Source organism: Vipera ursinii (assembly GCF_947247035.1).
Source record: "Vipera ursinii genome assembly, chromosome: 6".
Lineage (NCBI taxonomy): Eukaryota > Metazoa > Chordata > Lepidosauria > Squamata > Viperidae > Vipera > Vipera ursinii.
In genome coordinates this window covers 62522843-62543953 of record NC_139515.1, presented here as the reverse complement: position 1 = coordinate 62543953, position 21111 = coordinate 62522843, and the positions used below count along the sequence as shown (strand labels likewise).

General features: G+C 38.5%; 2 protein-coding genes across 4 annotated transcripts in view; one reads left to right on the top strand and one right to left on the bottom strand.

The window, feature by feature from the left end:
• MICALL1 (MICAL like 1) overlaps nt 1-8851 on the top strand; it is a 35825-nt gene extending 26974 nt beyond the window's left edge. For both annotated transcript variants that reach the window (XM_083365455.1, XM_083365454.1), the window contains exons 10-16: nt 1603-1737; nt 3170-3296; nt 3387-3477; nt 4613-4686; nt 5736-5850; nt 6324-6370; nt 7863-8851. In XM_083365455.1, coding sequence (XP_083221581.1) covers nt 1603-1737; nt 3170-3296; nt 3387-3477; nt 4613-4686; nt 5736-5850; nt 6324-6370; nt 7863-7984 — 711 coding nt within the window. In that variant the 3' untranslated portion in view covers nt 7985-8851. The remainder of the gene's footprint in view (nt 1-1602; nt 1738-3169; nt 3297-3386; nt 3478-4612; nt 4687-5735; nt 5851-6323; nt 6371-7862) is intronic.
• Nucleotides 8852-9060: 209 nt separating this feature from the next.
• Nucleotides 9061-21100, bottom strand: LOC310642074 (UPF0193 protein EVG1). 2 transcript variants are annotated; one of them, XM_083365469.1, is made up of 7 exons: nt 21054-21100; nt 17784-17900; nt 16736-16798; nt 15258-15440; nt 13446-13577; nt 11024-11124; nt 9061-10775 (listed from the first exon to the last, which is right to left on the bottom strand). In XM_083365469.1, the coding sequence occupies exons 1-7, from the start codon at nt 21076-21078 to the stop codon at nt 10653-10655; spliced, it is 744 nt and encodes a 247-aa protein (XP_083221595.1). In that variant the 5' UTR covers nt 21079-21100; the 3' UTR covers nt 9061-10652. The 2 variants fall into 2 exon arrangements, with proteins under 2 accessions (XP_083221595.1, XP_083221594.1); XM_083365468.1 differs by lacking the exon at nt 21054-21100 and adding an exon at nt 18469-18726.
• Between the last annotated feature and the right edge of the window lie 11 nt (nt 21101-21111).

Below are 21111 nucleotides of genomic sequence, written 5' to 3'. Positions count from 1 at the left end.
TCTGGGCAACCAGTCAACCTTTTGCACCATTACTTTAATTTTATTATGTTTTACAAGCTCACTAAGTGAAAGAATACAGAAAAACCCCAACCAACTTGATAGCTATCACATAACCCATTGACAAATGTCCTCCCAGCTGATTGGCTCTCTAAACACTCATGCTCATTGGCTACAATCAGATGAAGGAAAGCTAGCTGATATCAACCTAAGCAAGTTGTGCTTCCTTTTTCTGGTTATTTGGCTATAACTTTTCATAGACTACAGTACAGATAATTGAACAAACTTTGTTGCATTACATTCTTGATTAAATTATCTTTCCATTGATATATAATTTTATGGTACTACTCAAAAAAAAAAGTGGTGTTATTAGCCATCAAACCTCAAAAACCTCAAACCTTTCCCAAAAGGTTTCCACAATTTGGGCCACTACTGTACATATCTTTCTAGGAAACATATGGGATTGGTTCGCTATAAAGTATTTCAGACAATTCCATCTTTGTCCATGAAATGCTTCTTTGGTCTCTTGGGATCACTTAGAATTACGGCCAATGGTATTTGGTTTGGAAGTTCTGTTTAGAACTGGCCATTTTTAAACTTATTATTCTGTTCGCTTTTGAGCAGAGGGTTCCGCAGAGGGTTAAAGAACTAGGCTCATTTGGAGACTAAAAATCTATCTCACTTTGATTAATGAGGATACTCTAGAGCAGGGGTAGGCAACCTTGGCTCTTTTATGACTTGTGGACTTCAATACCCAGAATTCCTGAACCAGCCATGCTGACTCAGGAATTCTGGGCGTTGAAATCCACAAGTCATAAAAGAGCCAAGGTTGCCTACCCCTGTTCTAGATGTTGCCTTCATCAGAAATGATTATGGGAAAAATTATGTAAACTAGAGAAGACAAGAACTGCCTTACAGGGAAGGACCATAGCTCAATAGTGGAGCACATACTAAGGATTGTATTTTCAGGTAGGGCTGGGAGGACTTCATCGTGAAATCTGGGAAAAATAGTCAGTAATAATAAAACTGAACTAGATTACCCATGTTATAAGATAGTTACCTAATGGTACTTTTAGATCTTTATGCAGTGATTCCATACCGCCTAAAGAGTCTGTATCTCTTACCTAATATGAACGAACAAACAAAATACATTGCTCAACATTCAGTTTCTGAACTAAATCCTGCTGTACAAATTCAAGCTGTCAATTAAACATTAGGGCTGGAAGGACTTTTGTCTTAAATTGTGATGAGAAGTTGCCAGTTAGATTCTCAAAGATGGATTAACAGCTTAAGTGCAATTTAGCTTCTTGGTTTTAATGTTGACAGAAAATTCTGTCTAATCCTTCAGCGTGCCCACAGTACTTGTGACTTCTTATAGTGCCTAATTTTCCTTTCTCAGAAATTTCATATTCATCTTGATGTAAAATGACCTGGACAATACACTCATTTGTTCCTACTTATTTGATCTGGAGGAGAAAATTCCTCATTTTTTAAAGGAGATGCACTCTTTTTTAGCCATGCATGTGGAGCATTTCCGTTAAAGAATGAGGATGCAACCCAAAATCACCACATGTGTTTTTATCTGTTTTATGTGTTTGTACCTAGTCATCCTGTAAGGAGAATCCTTTCAACCGGAAGCCATCACCTTCTGCTTCCCCCTCTATTAAGAAAGCTTCAAAGGGACCCAAACCAGCAAGGCCTCCTGCTCCTGGACATGGTTTCCCACTAATCAAACGGAAGGTAATTAGGATTGGGGGAAAATGGGGAAGTATTTTTGCATGGTGCTTCCTCAACTTCCTTTTTCTCCCCCCAGATGTTGGAAGAGGGTTACTAACCTCTAAGAGAGGGATTGAGTACTAAGATAGCTTTTCCCATCCTGGACATCTTCCAGATAATCTTCATTTTCCAGAGTTTTCATCAATGCCGATTGTGGGTGGCAAATTTTGGGAGTTGAACTTCACATATCTGAAAGGGGCCCAGCATAAGAAAGCTGCCAAGAGATGCTATAAGGAAGTGTGTTACTATGTAATGGTATAGTGGCTTCTTCTGAAGACTGCACTAAAGTAAAAGTCACTGTTTCAGGTTCTAAAATTGTAGCCTTAGAACTTGGCTCGAACATTCCAACCTCCAATTCTCTTTTTATAATGATTTCCATATATTGTTATTGCCATAGTCAAAATTACAGCTGCATGCATAAATTTAGGCAAACTTGGTCAGATAGTATATTTCAGTGCCTTCACGGTCCCCAGACTGGAATATTATTGAGATTCTGTGTGGAGATCTCAAACTTCCTAAAAGAATTTTTAACCTAGAAGAGTTCCAGCAAGAAGATGGAAAAAAAATTCCCACAACGAAGATAGAAAGATACTTATCTGACTACAGGAAACTCTTGGAAGTTTTCCATTCTTTCAAGGCTGTGTTACTAGTGGTGACTAAAAGGGTACTCCCAAACTCTTGTGCATGCAATATTCATTTTTTCCTTACCTTAAATCTATAAATAGATATACATAGATAATAAGCATGTATTCAGATTTGTAGAAATATGTAGTTTAGCTTTGTACCATGTACGGACTATGCCAACTTCTTATTGAAATGTACAATTTGACTAGAGTTGCCTAAGCTTTTATATAAAACAGCATAAAGAATGACATAAATGGAGAGTGAATTGGTGTAGTGGTTAAGGCATCAGGCTAGAAACTGGGAAACCGTGAATTCTAATTCCCCCTTAGGCATAAAGGCAGCTGGGTGACCTTGGGCAAGTCACTTTGTATCAGCCGTAGGAAGGAGGCAATGGCAAACCACTTATGAAAAAACTTGGTCAAGAAAACTTCAGGGACTTGTCCAGGCAATCTCTGAGAATCGGACACAATGGAATGGGGGGGGGGAAAGGCTGATTCTTGATAACCGTGAATTTGCTCCCTTAGGCATGAATGTTTAGTTAAATAAAATAAACCCCTCCCTGCCCGCCTTTCATGGTTGCAAAGGAACTAGGCCGTCAATGCCTGTTTTAGGCAAGAAGTCAGAAGGAATTTGGCATGTTGTATTTTCTCCCAAATTCTGTCCTGCTTTCGGCTCATTATCAGTAACTATTCCTCTCTGCCTACTCTGGAAATAGCTGATGCTTTTTTGTTTGGAATAAAACATACGATTCCTTTTTTTTTCTTTTTTATAGGTTCAGTCAGATCAGTATGTCCCAGTGGAGAATATTTATGGTGAGATGGACAGCATTGAGCAACAGCTGGATGAGTTAGAACACAGAGGAGTTGAGCTGGAAAGAAAACTCCGTAGTATAGAGAATGGTAGGATAGCTAATAACTACTTGTAACGCTGGACAAAGGAAAGGAAATGTGTTTTTCTGAGCTCACTCTGTCCCTGTCTCTAATTGGCAGATGTCCCTGAAGATGGTTTGCTGGTGGATTGGTTTAAGCTGATTCATGAGAAACATATGCTAGTGCGTCGGGAGTCTGAACTTATCTATATGTGAGTACAAATAATTGACTTAAGCTGCAATCTCAAACATGCTTAATAATGTATGGAGTCCAGCGAGACTTACTTTCGAATAAATATGCTATGAATTATATTTGTTGGCTGGCAAAAAAAATTCAAAATAATCTGATAGCACTTTTCCTGAAACTTAATGATTTTTAATAAATTTTATTAAATGTCATTAAATGTCCATAAGCCGCAGTTCGCCTCATTTATGCTTTTGGTTATGTGAGCTGCAGCTCATGAAAGTTTATGAATTAATAAAATTTATTAGTCAGAAACAATGCTATTAGACTTCAGATTTTTCGCCACTATAAATTAATATGGCTCTCCTTCTAAAATGTCTACAGTTTATTAGCTGGGCAGTTTCCTGCATATGGAGCACAGAATGGAAGCAAAATGGGCTAGTGTTGTTTTTTTTTCATTTACTTATATGCCACTGATATCCCTGGAAAATTATGGAAGAATCTTGAAGCAATATAATCAGAAATAAAGTCACCCTCAAATATACTACAGAAATAGAAGTAACATAGCAGAATCTAGATGATTCAGGAACCATTTCTTGTCAAGATCTTCCAAGCTAAAATGGTAGAACTGAACAATTTAATGCTACTTAGCCCATCACACCTGGTACCTACCAATGTCTGATGCTTTCTGAGTCCGTGGTTGAAGCACTTTTTTATTGTTAAGCAACTTTCCTGCCAAACTCGTGGCATCAGACATTGAACTGGCTTTCCCTCCTACAGACAACCCTAAAGGATATTCCATAAAAGTGAATGCTTACCTATTTAATTCAATATTGTTTCAAAACAGCTAATTATGTGTAGGAAGGGCAGAGAAAAGAGTATAAAACATTCAAAGTAGCTCTTTTGACCTTTGGAAAAAGTGATTTACCTGGATTTCATTAATATTCAATAGCGACAAATTCAGTAATGACAACAGAAATGCAAATATGGGGGCAGCCATAAGCAGTTTCTTTCTTACATAGCAGAAACTGTACAAAAAGGCACGAGAGTAAAGCTTATTTTCTTTTACTGCCGATTTGAGAGAGCTATGTTGGTCCTGAAAGTTGGTATATCAGTTTTTACAATAATTAAGGCAATAATACGCGCTCTGTTTCTTCTTTGAGTTTTAAGCAGCAGAACTTGGAGCAGCGCCAAGCTGATGTGGAGTATGAACTGCGATGTCTTCTTAATAAACCTGGCAAGTCTTAAAGGGTGTTGGCCTGCTTTTTGCTTTTTTTAAAAATGATCTTAAGTGAAATATGTTGTAGCATTAGGAAATTATTTAAATCATAAGCATCTGTTCTCTCACTGGGCTTGGCTCTTCCCTAATCCAGTTATCGTCATCCATGGGCTCTGCTGGTGGGAAATAATGAGAATTAACAGTTTGACACATCTGGGAGGAATTACATGGAGGAAAACTGAGCTGTGTTTATTGCTTTTTTGTGGTTTTTATTTGTTTCAACATACCTTGGCTGCCAGCAGGGAATACTGTTCTATAAAAGGAGAGGCTCTGTTTCTGCCCTAATAGCAAGAATCCAACAAAAAAAGAATCTCCAAAAGTAGGCTAAAAGCATAATGACCTGTTGAAAGATATCAGAACTTACTGATTCATGAATGGATTCAAGTGTGCATTGAACCCACAGTTGATCCTTTAATATAAATGCTAATAATAATTATAGTCACATAATCAACCAGATGTTTACAGTAGATTGGATTTGGCATTTTTATACACCCATCAATTATCTCCCAAGGACCTGGGATAGGCAGATGTTGTTTGATGGTGTTAAAGGTATTGTCACAGGATGCAAGCTGTTCCAAGTAAAGCTGCCATTTGCAATTGACTGATAAGTGATTTTGTCCATACCAATGGTGTTCAAGTGGTGATCCAAATGTTTTGGGATTATTATTTAATCCCACCTTTTAATATATTTTTGGTCAGCTCATTGTTCATTTTCAGGCAAGAAATTCAATGGCACATAAAATGTAGGAAGCTGCCTAGCATTAATTTACTATAGCCTGTTCTGATGGCAGTGGACTTCTACAGAATCCTGGTGATGTGTTACTGAAGATGCCACTGTACAGTAAGATAGAAAAGCAAACTTTGCCCAGTCTCAGCGCTTTATAATATGTACTAAAGAAAACTCAGAATGGGGGGGGGGTCAAAAGCACTTTTCTCATGTAACATTTCATAGAGCATAAATTGTCTTTATTATATACTACGTCTCCTCTCTTTCTGTTGTGTGCTAGAGAAAGACTGGACAGATGATGACCGGATCAGAGAGAAAGTATTGATGGAAGAGCTTGTAACCATTATTGAACAACGGAATGCCATTGTTAACAGTCTGGATGAGGATCGGCAAAGGTAGTGAAATGAAAAGCCAATGGGTGCATCTTTGGTTAATTGAAAACAATTGGCCTGAGAAATGTTGATAGTAGCACCACAAAGCATAATTGCACGTGTGATTCTTACTATTAATTCTTTGATAAGCAAAGCCAGGTGATGCTAGTAATTTGAGTATATGTAGGGGAGGGGTGGGCAGTTTGCAGCTCCAGGAATCCTCTGCCAGCGTTAGCTATCTTTTCAAGAAGGATCCATTCACAAACTAATGTAATTAAATATATTTAATACAACTTAAAAACTTTTTAAAATTGAAAATCCAGGCCACAGCATGTGTGCGATGTATTTTCCCTATTTGGATCTCCACCTGCTTAAATATTAAATTCAGACTTTGGACACCAAATAGTAGCTCATCTCTGGTTTGTTGTTGTTCTAATCAATCCCAGTTTGGCTACATTGATTAAAACGGAATCTGATCGTTTTTCTTGTTTTGCCAGGGAGGAAGAGGAGGATAAAATGTTGGAAGCCATGATTAAAAAAAAAGGTAAGAAGAATGAGATCCAATCAGACTTCCCAGTTTCAGATGCAGTTGTTGTTTGCAGAATTATGCACTGATACTGTTGTTCAACTACTAATTAAATAGGTTTGCCTTCTGTACAAAATATGTTAAATGTACCCATACCAACTTCAGTTCTAACCCGACAAAAGCTAATTGTATAATTAGGTATAAAATACAAACCAAATACATCTAGGTAACTTACCCTCTTTTCCACAACACACCATAGCAGCAAAGTGTACTTCTTGCTTCTTGCAGAGGGGAGGAATTAGAAGTGGGGAATATAATGTTCTCCATCCTAAACTGGCTTTGGCAATATGTGGTGTTGGCACACTTTCTCTGTTGTCAGGGAGCATCTTTGCCAAAAGGGGCTGCACATTTGCTACCATGAACCAAGGGAGAGGGAAGTTGTGTTGGTTTAGCTTCTTTCCCTTTGCCAACACAGAAGTAGCAAATCACTTTTAGCTTAGGGATCAGAGAGAGTTACATGAAAAGAGGAAGTAAACTGAGGCATTGTACCAATGAATCTAAATCTGCCTTTGTCCTCCAGTGCCAGTACAGAAGAGGGCAATCCTCCTTCCCTCTGAAGCAGATATCTTAAGGAAAGAGTGCAAGTTACGAACATTTTTCAGGGATGTGCACTTTTGTTATTTCACATTGATTTTTGATAGCTGTGGAGCAAAAACAAATAGAAGTCATAGACGTTCTGCCCAAAATATTGGAAATCCAGGCTCCTTTGTGATTTTATTATCTTTTCAAAACTTTTTTGCAGTCATAAAAACTAGAAACTTGTTCTATGACAAGAACAGTTCATTGCCAAGAGAACATGATTTTTTTCTTTGACCTGGAGAATCGCAGCATACATGCTGGCTGATTCTGAGCACACTGTAATAATTCTAAATTCAGATTCTATTTTCATTCCCAGAGTGGTGCAAGATTGAGTAATGAATATGTTCAGTGGCTATTGTGGTCTTAATATTTACCACCTGAAAATCTTTCTTAATCCAATACAGGAGAGGGGGGGAAAATCTGAACACAGCTACAGATTCTGTAAACTTTGCTAGCTCTGATTCCAAGATGATCAGAATTTTAGAAAACATGCAAATAAATAATTTATATTCTTAGATAATAGGCATGTACAAGTTTTGAATATTACAATCACTAAATATAAAATGTAAAATGTAAATTTTACATTCCTGTAAATCCTGTCATTGAGGCGTTTTCTGGACGCATTGCTTAAGCATCTGTATTCTAAGAAAGCCTTTCTGTATGTATAGAAAGGACCTTGGGTTAGTTCAGTGCTTGATGAGGTAGGGTTAGGAAGAATTGTTTCTGAAAACCAAGAACTTCACTATTTTGTTCAGTTTAGGCAAAGACAGATGATTGGTATAACTGATTCTAAGTGAGCTTTCTCTGCTCCTAATCTCCCCTTCCCCTCTCTACGTTGCATTCCACTAACCCTAATCCTTTCTCCCTCCAGAATTTCACAAGGACTCTGAGGCAGATAGCAAGAAGAAAGGAAAATTCAAACCAATGAAAGTGCTGAAGTTACTTGGAAATAAACCTGACTCAAAAAGCAGATCCCCCAAGGAAAAAAGCTAAAGCAGCTGGCAGCTAGAAGATTAAGGAGGGCTGCTAGTCTGTTTGATTGCTCAGCCCCATTTAGCTGGGCACACCTGGCAAGTAGGATGGCTTCGTGCTTTAGCTGATTTTTTAAAAAAGAGGTCGTGCCTTGCCCTACACCAAAGCTGGCTTTATCTTGTAAAAATCCAACTACCTTCCAGCAACAGGTGTTCCTTTGCCTAGAGAAGGGGAAAATATGGCAAGTCTTATGAGCACATTACATAAGGGCAGACGTGGAGGAAGAAGCTGTTTGCCATTTTCTCTTTCAAGGTGGGGATGGGAATGGACAAATAAAATAGCTTTAGACTTCCTCAGTTGCGCACCTATTATATCTTTGACTGTTCAGAACTTTTAATCATGAGTGTCTTGGGGAAAGTTGCACTAATTGTTCTCCTTTAACTGTGATAGTCACATGTGCCTAATAATCTCTTGGGGGAGGGGGGAGGAAGAGAATCCTCATTGCAGTTTGGGAGCCTCTGGATATCTCTTCTGAATTCCTTTTCTTATTCTTTTTCTCTTCTTTGATCATTCAAAAAAGTAATAATTGGGCTTTCAGGGCAGATTTTTATTGTGGGCTTAAATTTTTAAAATACTGTATATTGACCCCAGAAACATCTGTTATAAAGTCTGCAAAAACAGCCAAAAATCTAACCAATAATCTATTTCTGGAAGATTTCTTTGCCACCAAAGAAGATACTGTGCTGTGAATGGCGATTCTCTTGGCAACCAGTTAACAAACCACAGAGGAAAGGTTAAGACAGCTTTGGCATGTGTTATAAAGCAAATTGCAGTTCCCAGCATGACCAGCCATGCTGTCAGAGGGTAGATTTGTCCAGGTGTAAATGGACAACAAGTGGATCTTTTTAATCCCATTAGTTGCTGCTGCTGCTATATACAGTATATATCAGGGGACACAGCAGACTAGGACAATAACTCATTGCCTGCCAAACATTAGGGCCAGAAGAGGATGTCAAGCTGTATTCAGTATCAACAAGGTACCATTGTAATTCATTCTTAGCTCCCTCCCCTCAGGTTTTATGTGCATGTTTCCCCCCCCCCTAAGAGTGCAAAAGATCTTTATAATTTTTGTAGCCAAACCCCCACCCTCTATCTGACTTTCAGCTTTGTTTTAGTTTTGTTTGTGTGTATGAATTCAGAGGGGAGAATGTCTTTTTTTCCTCTTCTGGCTTCTCTAACTTGAGGAACTATTTATTGAGATGTTTGTTTGGTCTGAGTTAAATGTTGATAATGTTATAGGTGTTGGTTTGAGTTCATATTAGCAAATTGCTGTGCTGCTTTATTCAAATGTGATGAATTGGCAAATTGTCCTTGACTGAGATATTCAGCCTGGATTGCCCTCCCTAACTTGGAGCCCTCCAGATGTGTTATACTACCATTTACATCTTGTCAGCCAGTATATCATTTTAATACTATTTGGAGGTGATGGATAATTCAACACATCTGGAAAGCAGCAGTTAGGTGTCAGAACCTTTCAAAGCAGAACCAAATTCATTGGTGGTGTCAGCTCTGATTGGAACCACCTTCTCAGCCTCTACAAGTAGATCATGGCCACCATCAGATTCTTACTCTCAGCTACAAGATTGTCCAATGCATAACTTTCTCTCTTATAAAACAAAATAGTCAATCTTTTAAAATATCAGATACATTCCCATCAGAAAATAATGGATTCTGGTGAACATAATTATTCTGTGTTAATTGCAATCTCCACTGATGGGCACAGGTGAAATCAATAAAACCAATAAAACCACTATATTTTGTGTTTGTTTCTATAGTTTGAGATGTCTTGGCAGAAAGTGAATACAATACATTACGGTATATGGAAAGAAAAATAGAAAATTACAAAATTCTCAGAGGACTTATTTATTTTTTTACAAGTGGAGTAATAAACAGCTATCAAAAGTGAGCTGGACCAAAGCAAAAAGTGCATCAATGAGAAAAACATCCCTTACACCTGTCCAATTACTTTTGTGCTATTAAGTCTTTTTTTAACAAATGACAAGACATGTGAATAGTCAGTCATAATGAAAATGGTCCTATGTAATTTTACTGAAGAAGCATTCATCAAAAATAACTGCCATCTAAAATCTTCCGATTCTCTCTCCCCTACTCCGAAAGAACAGTCACCACTGTTCGCTTAAGAGTTATATGATGAATGAGAAGCAAGTTTTGAGTGGAAGCAGCATCCCAGTCGATGGCAGAATCAGATATAAAATATTTTTGATCTATTCTAGGAGTTGTACTGTTCTAATTCTAAAAAAACAGCAGCACATAAATGGTAGAAACACAGATGCTTTTTTCCAGAGATGAAGTATGTAGAAATCCTTTCCTCTTGTTTGTCAAGGCAAGCAAGCTGATACTCATTCTAACCTTGTGATTCATTTGAGCCCTTTTGTTTCTGGATCACATTTTTGAAAAGGCTTCTGCCATTACAAATTGAAACAGATTGTTCCTACTTTTCCAGAGTCATACAATATTTCTGGACATTAAATATATTCTACAGGTACCTGCCACAAAAGAGTCAAAACTGTACTAATAAGATATTCTTCACATTCTCTTATGTCTGCAAAAAAAGTAAGGGTGAAGGAGTTATATCCTTAGGTGTGGGGGTGTGGGGGTGTGGGGAAAACTATTGGTCTACTTGAACCATGTTTGGATTGTCATGTTTGATGCCTATATTGAAAGACTTGGCTATTGCCCCTTTTAGTTCTGCTGTTCTCTGCTGGTCAATCATCTCCATCTCCCGGAGCTTCTGCAAACAGCAGAAAAAGGAGACATAATAAGAATTCAATAAATTTTAATTTTCTTACAAGATAATACACAAGTCTTACTCCAGATGAAGATGTATTACCACCTCCACTATAACATTTTTAAAAGGTTCTTTTTGCTTTAGATACACACATGACCCTCTGCCAGATCTTTCCCCACTTTCTTAAAATATCATCATATCCAATTTTCAAACGAAAAAAGATTGCATTTAAGGTCAGAATTGCCAAGTACCTGTGATATTTCGGTTTGGATAATTCCTTGATACGCTTTGCTCTGTCCCAAAGCTTCCATTTCTGACAGGAAATTTTGTCGATCTTGAATTTCATTCACCACTGAGCATAAAGACAAATGAAGCAATGTGGAATGAAAGACTAAGGGGCAGGAACATAGTTATTCTTCTGAAGTTTGAATAATTAATTTCCCATTTATTTTATTTAAAAGACCTGTAGCAGCTCATCTTATGGGCCATAATCCTGGGAGGCTTGCAACAGCATCAACATTAAATAAAAAAACAACACCGAAACATGCTACATTAATTCTCTGTATGCTATTTAAACCTGTTCATGACCACTGCTTCCATTGGGGGAAGTGCATCCTCTTTGAGTTCTATGGTTTTACATATCAGGACATAGTAAAAAAAAATCATTTGGTCCTTAGCAGTTCTTAAAAGTAGATAAATCTAACCTCAGATGAACAAGAACACATGACATACTACACCATCGTTTATTTTACAAAAAGAAAACCAAAAAGGAGCAGCTATATGTGAAAAACTAAGTGCAGCCTTACTGCTTTCATAGCTACGAAGAGGCTAAGTGGCAGCCAGGTGCTGCTAATCAACTATCCTCGATCAGTTGACCATAAGCAAGTGTGACTATCTCTATAAAAGCCTAAGTTTTAGGAGTTTGCTGGTCTTCAGCATTGAGGTGTGTGTTAACATAATGCCAAAGGGGAAAGACATCAGCAATGATCTTAGAGATACAATTGTTGCTGCCCATCAGTCTGGGGAGGATTTTAAGGCCATTTCCAAACAATTTAAAATCCATCATTCTACAGTGAGGAAGATTATTCACAAGTGGAAAACATTCAAGGCAGTTTCCAATTTTCCCAGGAGTGGCTGTCCCAGCAAATTCACCCCAAGGACAGGCCGTGCAATGGTCACAGAAATTGCAAAAAATCCAAGAGTGACATCTCAGACTCTATAGGTCTCATATAGTATGTTAAATGTTGAAGTTCATGACAGTACAATTAGAAAAAACTAAGTATGGTTTCTTAGGAAGGGTTACCAGGAGAAAGCCTCTTTTCCTCTAAAAAGAACATGGATGCACAGCTTCGGTTTGCAAAGTTGCATCTGAACAAATCACAAGTCTTCTAGAACACTGTGCTTTGGACAGATGAGGTCAAAGTAAAGATGTTTGGCCATAATGCACAGTGCCATGTATCACAAGTCTTCTAGAACACTGTGCTTTGGACAGATGAGATCAAAGTAAAGATGTTTGGCCATAATGCACAGTGCCATGTTTGGCAAACACCAAATATCAGCACAAACATCTCATACCAATTGTCAAGCACAGGGGTGGAAGGGTGGTGATTTGGGCTTATTTTACAACCACACGACCTGGGCACCTTGCAATCATTGAGTTGACCGTGAAGTCCTCTGTATATCAAAGCATTCTAGAAACTCTTGCATCAATTGGTTTGGTGTCATCCTGGGTACAACATAGTGTCTACAACACTGTGCTAAAGTAATGATTCTGCCGTATTGCATTACTGGGATAAGGGTTGTTTTCTGTGCTTCATCCTGGAAGTATGAGCAATCTTTTGGAAAGACAATATAGCACGTAAGTCACTGATTTGACAGTGCTCAGAATCTAAGGAGACAAGCAGGAGGGAATAAATCTCTACTAGCTACAAACGCAGTATTCATAGAGCATGCTTTAATCAGATCAGGTCAATTCTTAGAAGCTGCATTTTACACATCCTAATGGTGTGGATCTAACATCTAACTTGGTTAGAGTTAATCTTAGTTTTTAGTGATGGCATACTATATGAACATAGCATGTTTGCTTATCTTCTGGTTCAGTGTATGATGCCAATCCAGTAAGTGGATTAGCATTATAAATTAATCCTAAACACTGTTAGGGATCACCACACAGCCAAATGTTTACATCGGATTTGGTATTTTTATCAACCGATTGAGTCTTCCCAAGGGCTGGTTATAGGCAAATTTTTGATAGTGTAAAAGGTATTGTTGCAGGATGTAAGCTGTTCCAAGTAAAGCTGCCTTTTACAATTGACTGATGGGGATTTTGTCAGTGCTGATGGTGTTCAAGTAGTGATCCAGTTGTTTTAAGATTGCATGTAATGTGCCTATTACTAATGGTACCATCTTTGCTTTGTTTTGCCACACTCCTTCTATTGCAGTTCTTTTTGTTATATCTGTATTCCAGTGGTGCCTGTGGGTGTAAATGTTTGAGTTCCTGAACTACAACCAACCTTTTATCCAAGGGCAGGGGTAGGCAACCTCGGCTCTTTTATGACTCATGGACTTCAACTCCCAGAATAAAAGAGCCAAGGTTGCCTACCCCTGGCCTAGGCTAATGTATGGCATGAACCCTGCCAGAGTGTATCCTTTTAACTAAGGAGGTCTGCTTACATTCATCGAATCGGTCCAGCTCTAGTACTGTTTCTTCTGTCTTGACTGGTTTCTTCTGAGTTTTCTTCTCTGCTTTGTCCTTTCCTGTTGCTAAGATGTTTTGCAGTCTTTCTTTCTCCTTCTCCAGGTCTCCTGTAAATACAAAAGAAATAATATTACTGTTTATAAAAATATTGATCAAATATTGATAGCTGACTGTCCCCCCCCACTTCATATTTGGAAAGAAGGACCATGGACTTGCTTGAATTTTGGATTGCTGAAGCTTGATGCTCAGCATTTCACGGTTTGATTCAAATCTCAGGCATTTATATATTAGTGGTTTTAGGAAAACTATTCTTTCTGACCAACCTTATCCTAACCTAAAAAGGTAAAGGTTCCCCCGCACATGCATGCTAGTCGTTTCTGACTCTAGGGGCCGGTGCTCATCTCCGTTTCAAAGCTGAAGAGCCAGCGCTTGTCCGAGGACGTCTCCGTGGTCATGTGGCCAGCATGACTAGATGCCAAAGGCGCACGGAACACTGTTACCTTCCCACCGTAGTGGTCCCTATTTTTCTACTTGCATTTTTTACATGCTTTCAAACTGCTAGGTTGACAGAAGCTGGGACGAGTAACAGGCGCTCACTCTGCTACACGGCACTCAGGATTCGACCCGCCAAACTGCCGACCATCTGATCGACAAGCTCAGAGTCCCAACCCACTGAGCCACCGCGTCCCTATCCTAACCTATTAAATAGTAAATAAAAGAACAGACTGTATTCAAAAGAAGACAAGTTTAAAATGTCTAAGCAAATGAGTACAAATGAATCCTGATACACAAATGGCAGCAGTTGAGACTGCTAAATGGAGAGAATTTTGGTACTTCTGCACACAAGACATTCCCTTGGTTATCATATTCTCTTTCTCAGACATTTCTCTTTGAAGAGTTGCACTAATCTGGCAGATCATTTAGATTCATCAAGCCTTTCAGCGGGTAGTCCTTCTTTAACTACTGCAACTGGGAACCACCAATCAGTCATTAAGCAAAGTGGTAGCTAAGCAGAAAAAATATGCGATTGTGTTTACAATTTTACATCAGCTTTCCTTTGCTTTACCATATCAAAAGGATATGACCTCAAACAGCAGGGAAGGTTTCTGGAACTTGACTCACAAGGAAGCCAGGTAAAAGGGCCAATCTTAGGGCTCCTTTTCACCATTTTGGGTGCTCACCTCAGTACTGGGATAATTAGCAAGGGAATTAGATCATTCATGTTTGTATCTACATTCATTGGAGAGGAAGAGATTATAAGAAGTAAGCAGGCACACAATGTGGAATACAGATCATCAGCTGTTTGCCTAGCACACGTGGGAGGCTTGAGCACTTAGGAGGCAAAAAAGGCCTTGAGTAAGACCTTGATTATGGTCTTGTCAATTTCAGACAGCAACTGTGCAGATCCAGGGGGTTCTAATCAAGTAATTAAAATCACAGAATTGTGGTTAGCACTTTTCAGTGACCCTCTGCATTGAAAAGAGAAGCAGCTCAGGAAGAGATAGCTTGTTTAAGCAAACCTTTTGTACTGTGAAGGAGGTAAAGAAAAAAAAAGCAGATCAGGCAATGGACAACATGTACTGTGTGAAATGGTGAAGATAAATGTGATCATTAGTTGCAAAGTTATATTTTCATAGGTTGTAATTTTCATCACTGTGGTAACTACAAGTGGTTGCTGCCCAGGCAGTACAATAGCTGAACAAAGATTACTTGTAAATAATAAGTATAATCATTGTTATTTATCTCTCAATTCCTGCATTTATCATTTGCAAATGTTTCTTGCTTACGAATGGCTTGAGGTTTGAATTTTTCTCTGATATAAGCATTTCCTGCACGACAAATTTCTGCAGGCCGGAGGTGAGGTCTACCAAAGGGACTGGTTGTCAAAATAATCTTTGATGATACAGGCTTTGGAAACTCTGGTTCTCTGCTGGATGTTGGATAACAGTGTATGGGGAAAGCATCACCACCTAAGAAAGAAGGGCAAAGATTGGTCAGAAAGGAAGTACCGTATTTTTCGGACCATATGACGCACCGGACCATAAGACGCACCCAGTTTTTAGAGCAGGAAAACAAGAAAAAAAATCTTTCTCCTTCTCTCTCTCTCCCTCTCTCTTTCTCTCCCTCCCTCTCCCATTGTCCCTTCCTTCCTTCCTTCCTTCCTTCCTTCCTTCCTTCCTTCCTTCCTTCCTTCCTTCCTTCCTTCCTTCCCTCCCTCTTTGTCCTTCCCTCTCTGCATTAGAGCAGTACCTGCGGAGGCGGCCCTGCAGCCTGGCTTTCTCTTGCAGAAAGCAAGCTGAAACGGAGTGAGGGAGATTGCCAGAAATGCGAATCGGCCGATCTCGCGCTCCTGCAAACTCCCTCGCTCAGTTTCAGCTTCCCTTGCTACAAGAGAAAGCAGGCTGAAACGAGGCAGATTGCAGCAGCGCGAGATCAGCCGATTCGCATTCCTGGCAATCTCCTCACTCCGTTTCAGCCTGCTTTCTCTTGTAACAAGGGAAGCTGAAACCGAGCGAGGGAGAGTGCAGGAGCGTGAGATCGGCGTTTCTCAGCACATGCCGATTCGTGCTCCACTTGCAGAGGTTGGGGCTGGCCATACGGATCACCTTCGGACCATAAGACACACTCTCGTTTTCCCCCCCACTTTTGGGGAAAAAGTGCGTCTTATTGTCCGAAAAATACGGTAAACATAAAGCTGATGGCATACATGTACCATTTTAAGTATACGTGGCAGAGTCTCCTTTCAGTCAAACTCAGTCGCTGGCAGCTTCTTAGATATCTCCATGTAGTATTCTTGGCAGTGTCTAGATTTGACCCCAAGGTTAAATTGCTAGGTACAAATATGTGTTCCAATTTAATATTTCAGGAGAGTTTCTGTAAATTGGCTTCTTATAAATGCATAAAAGAAAATGTATAATAGGAATGATTCTTGTTTTAATATGAATTCAGAATTATTTAAAACTAAATAGTCCCTCAACCTACCTTTATAATACATGCTGAAAATCCCAAACTTTTACAGAAGAGTCCTTATGGTTCTAGAGAGTTGGATAAACTAGAATTAAGAAGTAGTCATCATCTGTGACTTAACAGTATTCCACTAATGTTCTGTTCCCTTCCTGAGTTTATATACATTTCTTTTGCAAGGAAACAGTTTGTTTTTTTAGCTGGAGAAAGTCTAGTGGCTGAACTAAATTTAGAAATTGGAAAACCAGAACAAATAGCTTTGCAGACTTCAAAAAGAAATGTAAATTTTAGGCATACTTACGTTTCATGCAATTTACAAGATGGCGTTGCTGGAAACATGTAAGCTTAGATTCTTGCATCATCTCTGAAAGAGAAAAAATATCTATACAGATCAGCAACAACAACATCACTACTTTTGCAGAAACAGATTTACCCAAACAGTATCTACATATAAAAAGGAATCCCAAGCCTTAGAACAGATATCCACAAATGCTAAAAAGCTATAGTCCAATCTATATATAGTAGCTTTTTCCAATGAGATGTCTTCCTGCTCTCTTTTGGATGTAAATATAACTGAAGGACATCCAATTGTAGAATACTATAGCATAATTAGGATGCTGATTTTGTCGATCAGATGGTTGGCAGTTCGGCGGGTCGAATCCCGAGTGCCGCGTAACAGAGTAAGCGCTTGTTACTCGTTCCAGCTTCTGCCAACCTAGCAGTTCGAAAGCACGTAAAAATGCAAGTAGAAAAATAGGGACCACTACGGTGGGAAGGTAACAGTGTTCCGTGCGCCTTTGGCGTCTAGTCATGCCGGCCACATGGCCACGGAGACGTCCTTGGACAAGTGCTGGCTCTTCGGCTTTGAAACGGAGATGAGCACCGGCCCCTAGAGTCGGAAACGACTAGCATGCATATGTGGGGGAACCTTTACCTTTACCTTTATAGCATAATTAATATTCAAAATCCTTTTCAGAATATCTAACAAATTGCAACAATGGGTTTTCTCCACAAAACTATTTTTATTATTGTTGTTATACTGGAATACAGAAATCCAAAGAAGTTTTTTCTGGGGTTTTTTTATTTTTATAACTTTATTGGCATGACCAGATCTTGTGATTAGCTGCTATGGAGAAAAGTATGCAAGAATTTATAACTCATATTAAGGAAGAAATTCAACACAGGCTTTTTCCTACAGTCACTAAAATCATCAAAGAGTAGGGATCCTTAACTTACATTCTCAATTTGTACAAACAGTAATTTAGGTAGTGGTTTTAAAATGCAAAAAGATAATAACCAGGACTGGGGAGCATTACTTCCTGAGATACTTTTCTATTCTGCTTGATTACCTTTTAACAGCTCTTGCGTTTCCTGGCTATATTCCTTCACAGTGGGAACATGCCAAAATCCAGTTCCTTTTACCACAGGCCTGATCCTCTCTTGGGAAGCCATTGTAATACAATATCCTGAAAGAAATTGATAAAGAGATCTATAGTTACTAAGATCACATCTCAAACATTAAAACAGTTTTTAAGTTCAAATCTTTATTTCTCCTACTGTTTTTCACCAGGATTTATTTGTCATATTTATTTTATTTATTAAATTTCTATGCTGCCTGTGTTCCTCAGATAGCAACTCTGAGAGGCTTTACAATAGAATGAAAAGATAATTGCTGAAAACAGTTACAATTAGAAAAATCCAATAAGGAAGTTAAAAGTTAAAAGCTAAGATCTTCTCTGGCAACCACCCACAAAATAGTAAGCCACTGTTGGGGCCCCAGACCAAAGGACAAAGCCGTATTTTTAGACTTTAAAATATGGGCAGAATATTCAGTTGAAGATTTTAATTGAAAATCTTAAACAGGAGGGGTTCCAAGGAACACTGGATATTCTGAATTTGTCTAACAAGTTATGTGTGGCAGCATATACTTTTTAAAGCTATGTAGCACTTTCAATTTTAAGACAAAAAGATATTTTCACAGCATGTAGGCTGTGCATACTGAATTTGTATTGCACCTCCTTAAAGTTGCTATACCTTTTCCCACGACTTTGCATTTGCCCTTGGCAACTATCATATTGTATGATTCCAGAACATTCTAATCACTTCATCTGGTAAATTTGCTAGTAGAAAGCCTTCTTGAAAGACCCAAGACAGCATGATCATTTGAATTCCCTTCTTGCTGTATTACTTTTATTATTACCTCCTGTCTCAGTGTAATTTTCCTCTATTTGAAAAACTGTCAATGAGTGTATAACCTCAAAAACTATTTATACAGACTTCGGAAGTAACCAAATATTATACTGAAATAATATGGAAAGACAAAGACAAAGTCACTTGTAAAGTAGGTGATTTGGCAATGGTACTCTTTTCATGTTTCATAAATTAATATAAACACAGTTTATAATGGCAATACATTCTTTGCTGGCTCACCATTATCTTAATATCTGTAATACCCAGAATTGCTTGAGCAATTGATGCAGATGAATGGATGGATGGATAAACATTTGATTAGCTTTGCAAAGACAATTGCCCAGTGAAAGGAGTCAATGGAATTTTTTTTGTTTCTTTGTGTGTCATCAGTGATAATATTTAGCCATTTTGATTTCTGTCAATCTGTTTTATTTTTAATTATCCCAAGCATTCAAGCATCTTGCCTTCATGTTTTGTGTCCTAGATATTTAACTTTTAGCTTCATTTTTAGTCCTCTTATGGACAGCCAGGGTTCTTTTTTGTCATCTCTTATGGAATCATTTGTTTGTCAAGCTCTTGGTAGCCCACAAGATTCTCCCTGAATTTTTAAAATAGTACATGCTAAAGAGAATAGGATAAATTCTCTTTCAGAAATTTCAGCAACTGGATAGCTTTCATTTTTAGAGCCCAATTAATTCATCAAGTAGTTAAGCTGGATAGTTCTATTTTTTTTTTACTAAGGGCCTATATCAAGACTGTTCTTTTAACTGGTAAGAGAGAAACATTTAAGTAACTAGGATATGAAAATAGGCTCAGAATACAAAGTAACTATTTTTCTTTACTACAACAATTCAAAAGTGTATACTTTCTTCTTGCAATCTTTTGATCATCCAACTTTCACAGCCCAAAAGTACTACTGGGAAAATGTAGCCTTCATCATATGTATCATTGTTGCCAGAGTGATATCTTTCCCATGTATTTTATTTACATTTGTTGTACCCTTTCTCTTGAGGAGCGTATATCTGTGTATTTAATGGTTACATTTAATGGTTTAATGGATTTATTTCCAGCTTCTTATCCACCTATTTACATTGCATTGTCATTATTTGTTATTAGCTATTGGCTAGCTATATTTTTTTAATTTAATACTGAATAGCACCTTGGCTTTTCCACTTCTTTTCATCCTGAATAAGAGATTCCTTAAATCTTCTTTTATTCCAGGTGTCAAAGTGGTATAGAAGATTTCAAATACTGAATTAATTTGAATGGAAGCCTTCCCTGTGGGTACAGCTACAATTTCTGGGAAAATATCTGGACAATTACTAGGCTTTACTGTCATCTCAGCATTTTGACAGCCCAAATATGGTACTTCTAATGTCAGAAAACTGGTGCAAGTGCCAGTTTTGTGCCCTCTCCCCAGCACTGTTCTGGTAACATAATCAAAACACAACAGTCTCATAAATAGCAATAGCACTTAGACTTATATACCGCTTCACAGTGCTTTACAGCCCTCTCTAAGCTGTTTAGTCAGCATATTGCCCCCAACAATCTGGATCCTCATAGGCATCAGTAAAATGTCAAGAGAGACTACAGTTTTTGCCTGTTGGAATACAGGTAGTGCTCATTTAGTGACTGTACGAAGTTACAATTGCATTGAAAAAAGTGACTTATGACAATTTTTCACACTGATGACCATTGCAGAATACCCATAGTCATATGACCAAAATTCGGAGGCTTGGCAACTGACTCATAATATTGATGACGGTTGCAGTGTCCCAGGGTCATGTGATCACCTTTTGCAACCTGATAAGCAAAGTCAATGAGGAAGCTACATTCACTTAACAACCCGTGTTACTAACTTAACAATTGCAGCGAGTCACTTAACAACTGGCAAGAAAGGTCATAAAATGGGGCAAAACTCATTTTAAAACTGTTTTGCTTAGCAACAAATTTTGGGCTCAATTGAGTTTTACAGTATTATGGACTGCGTGTAGAAAAACCAAACTGACGTTTTAAGGCAAAAACTCTAGATGTATTTGCTCTACATCAGAGGTCTTCAAACGTGGCCCTTTTATGACTTGTGGACTTCAACTCCTAGAATACTGGGAGTTGAAGTCCACAAGTCATAAAAGGGCCAAGTTTGAAGACCCCTGCTCTACATCATGGACCACAACAATTGCAACCGCCATCTTATTCCAGCCCTTGCACCGTACTTGACGTCAAGGTGCAATTTAACGTAGTGGAGTTGCAACCAGGCAACTAAAACGGACGCGTGAAATCTCGGCTTCCATGTACCCCATGTGAACTATTCCCACAGAGCCGGTTTTCCGTCCGATCACGGCTCTTATCCTTTTCTGGAGGGATAACAATATAGGGTGGGAAGCGAGAGAGGTTCGCAAAGGAAAAAATCTCAATTTTCCTTCTCTTACCCGAATCGGCGGCCCCCGTCACCATGACAACCACCTCCGGCACTCGCTTCCGCCAACG

Bases quoted from the DNA above. Each gene is read 5' to 3' on its own strand.
- LOC310642074 (XM_083365468.1), bottom strand. From the start codon at position 18,508: ATGATAGTTGCCAAGGGCAAATGCAAAGTCGTGGGAAAAG. The intron at 15,441-16,735 runs GTAAGTATGCCT...CTTCTTTCTTAG, and splicing joins TCTTGTAAATTGCATGAAAC to GTGGTGATGCTTTCCCCATA. The intron at 13,578-15,257 runs GTAAGCAAGAAA...TTGTATTTACAG, and splicing joins ATTCAAACCTCAAGCCATTC to GAGACCTGGAGAAGGAGAAA.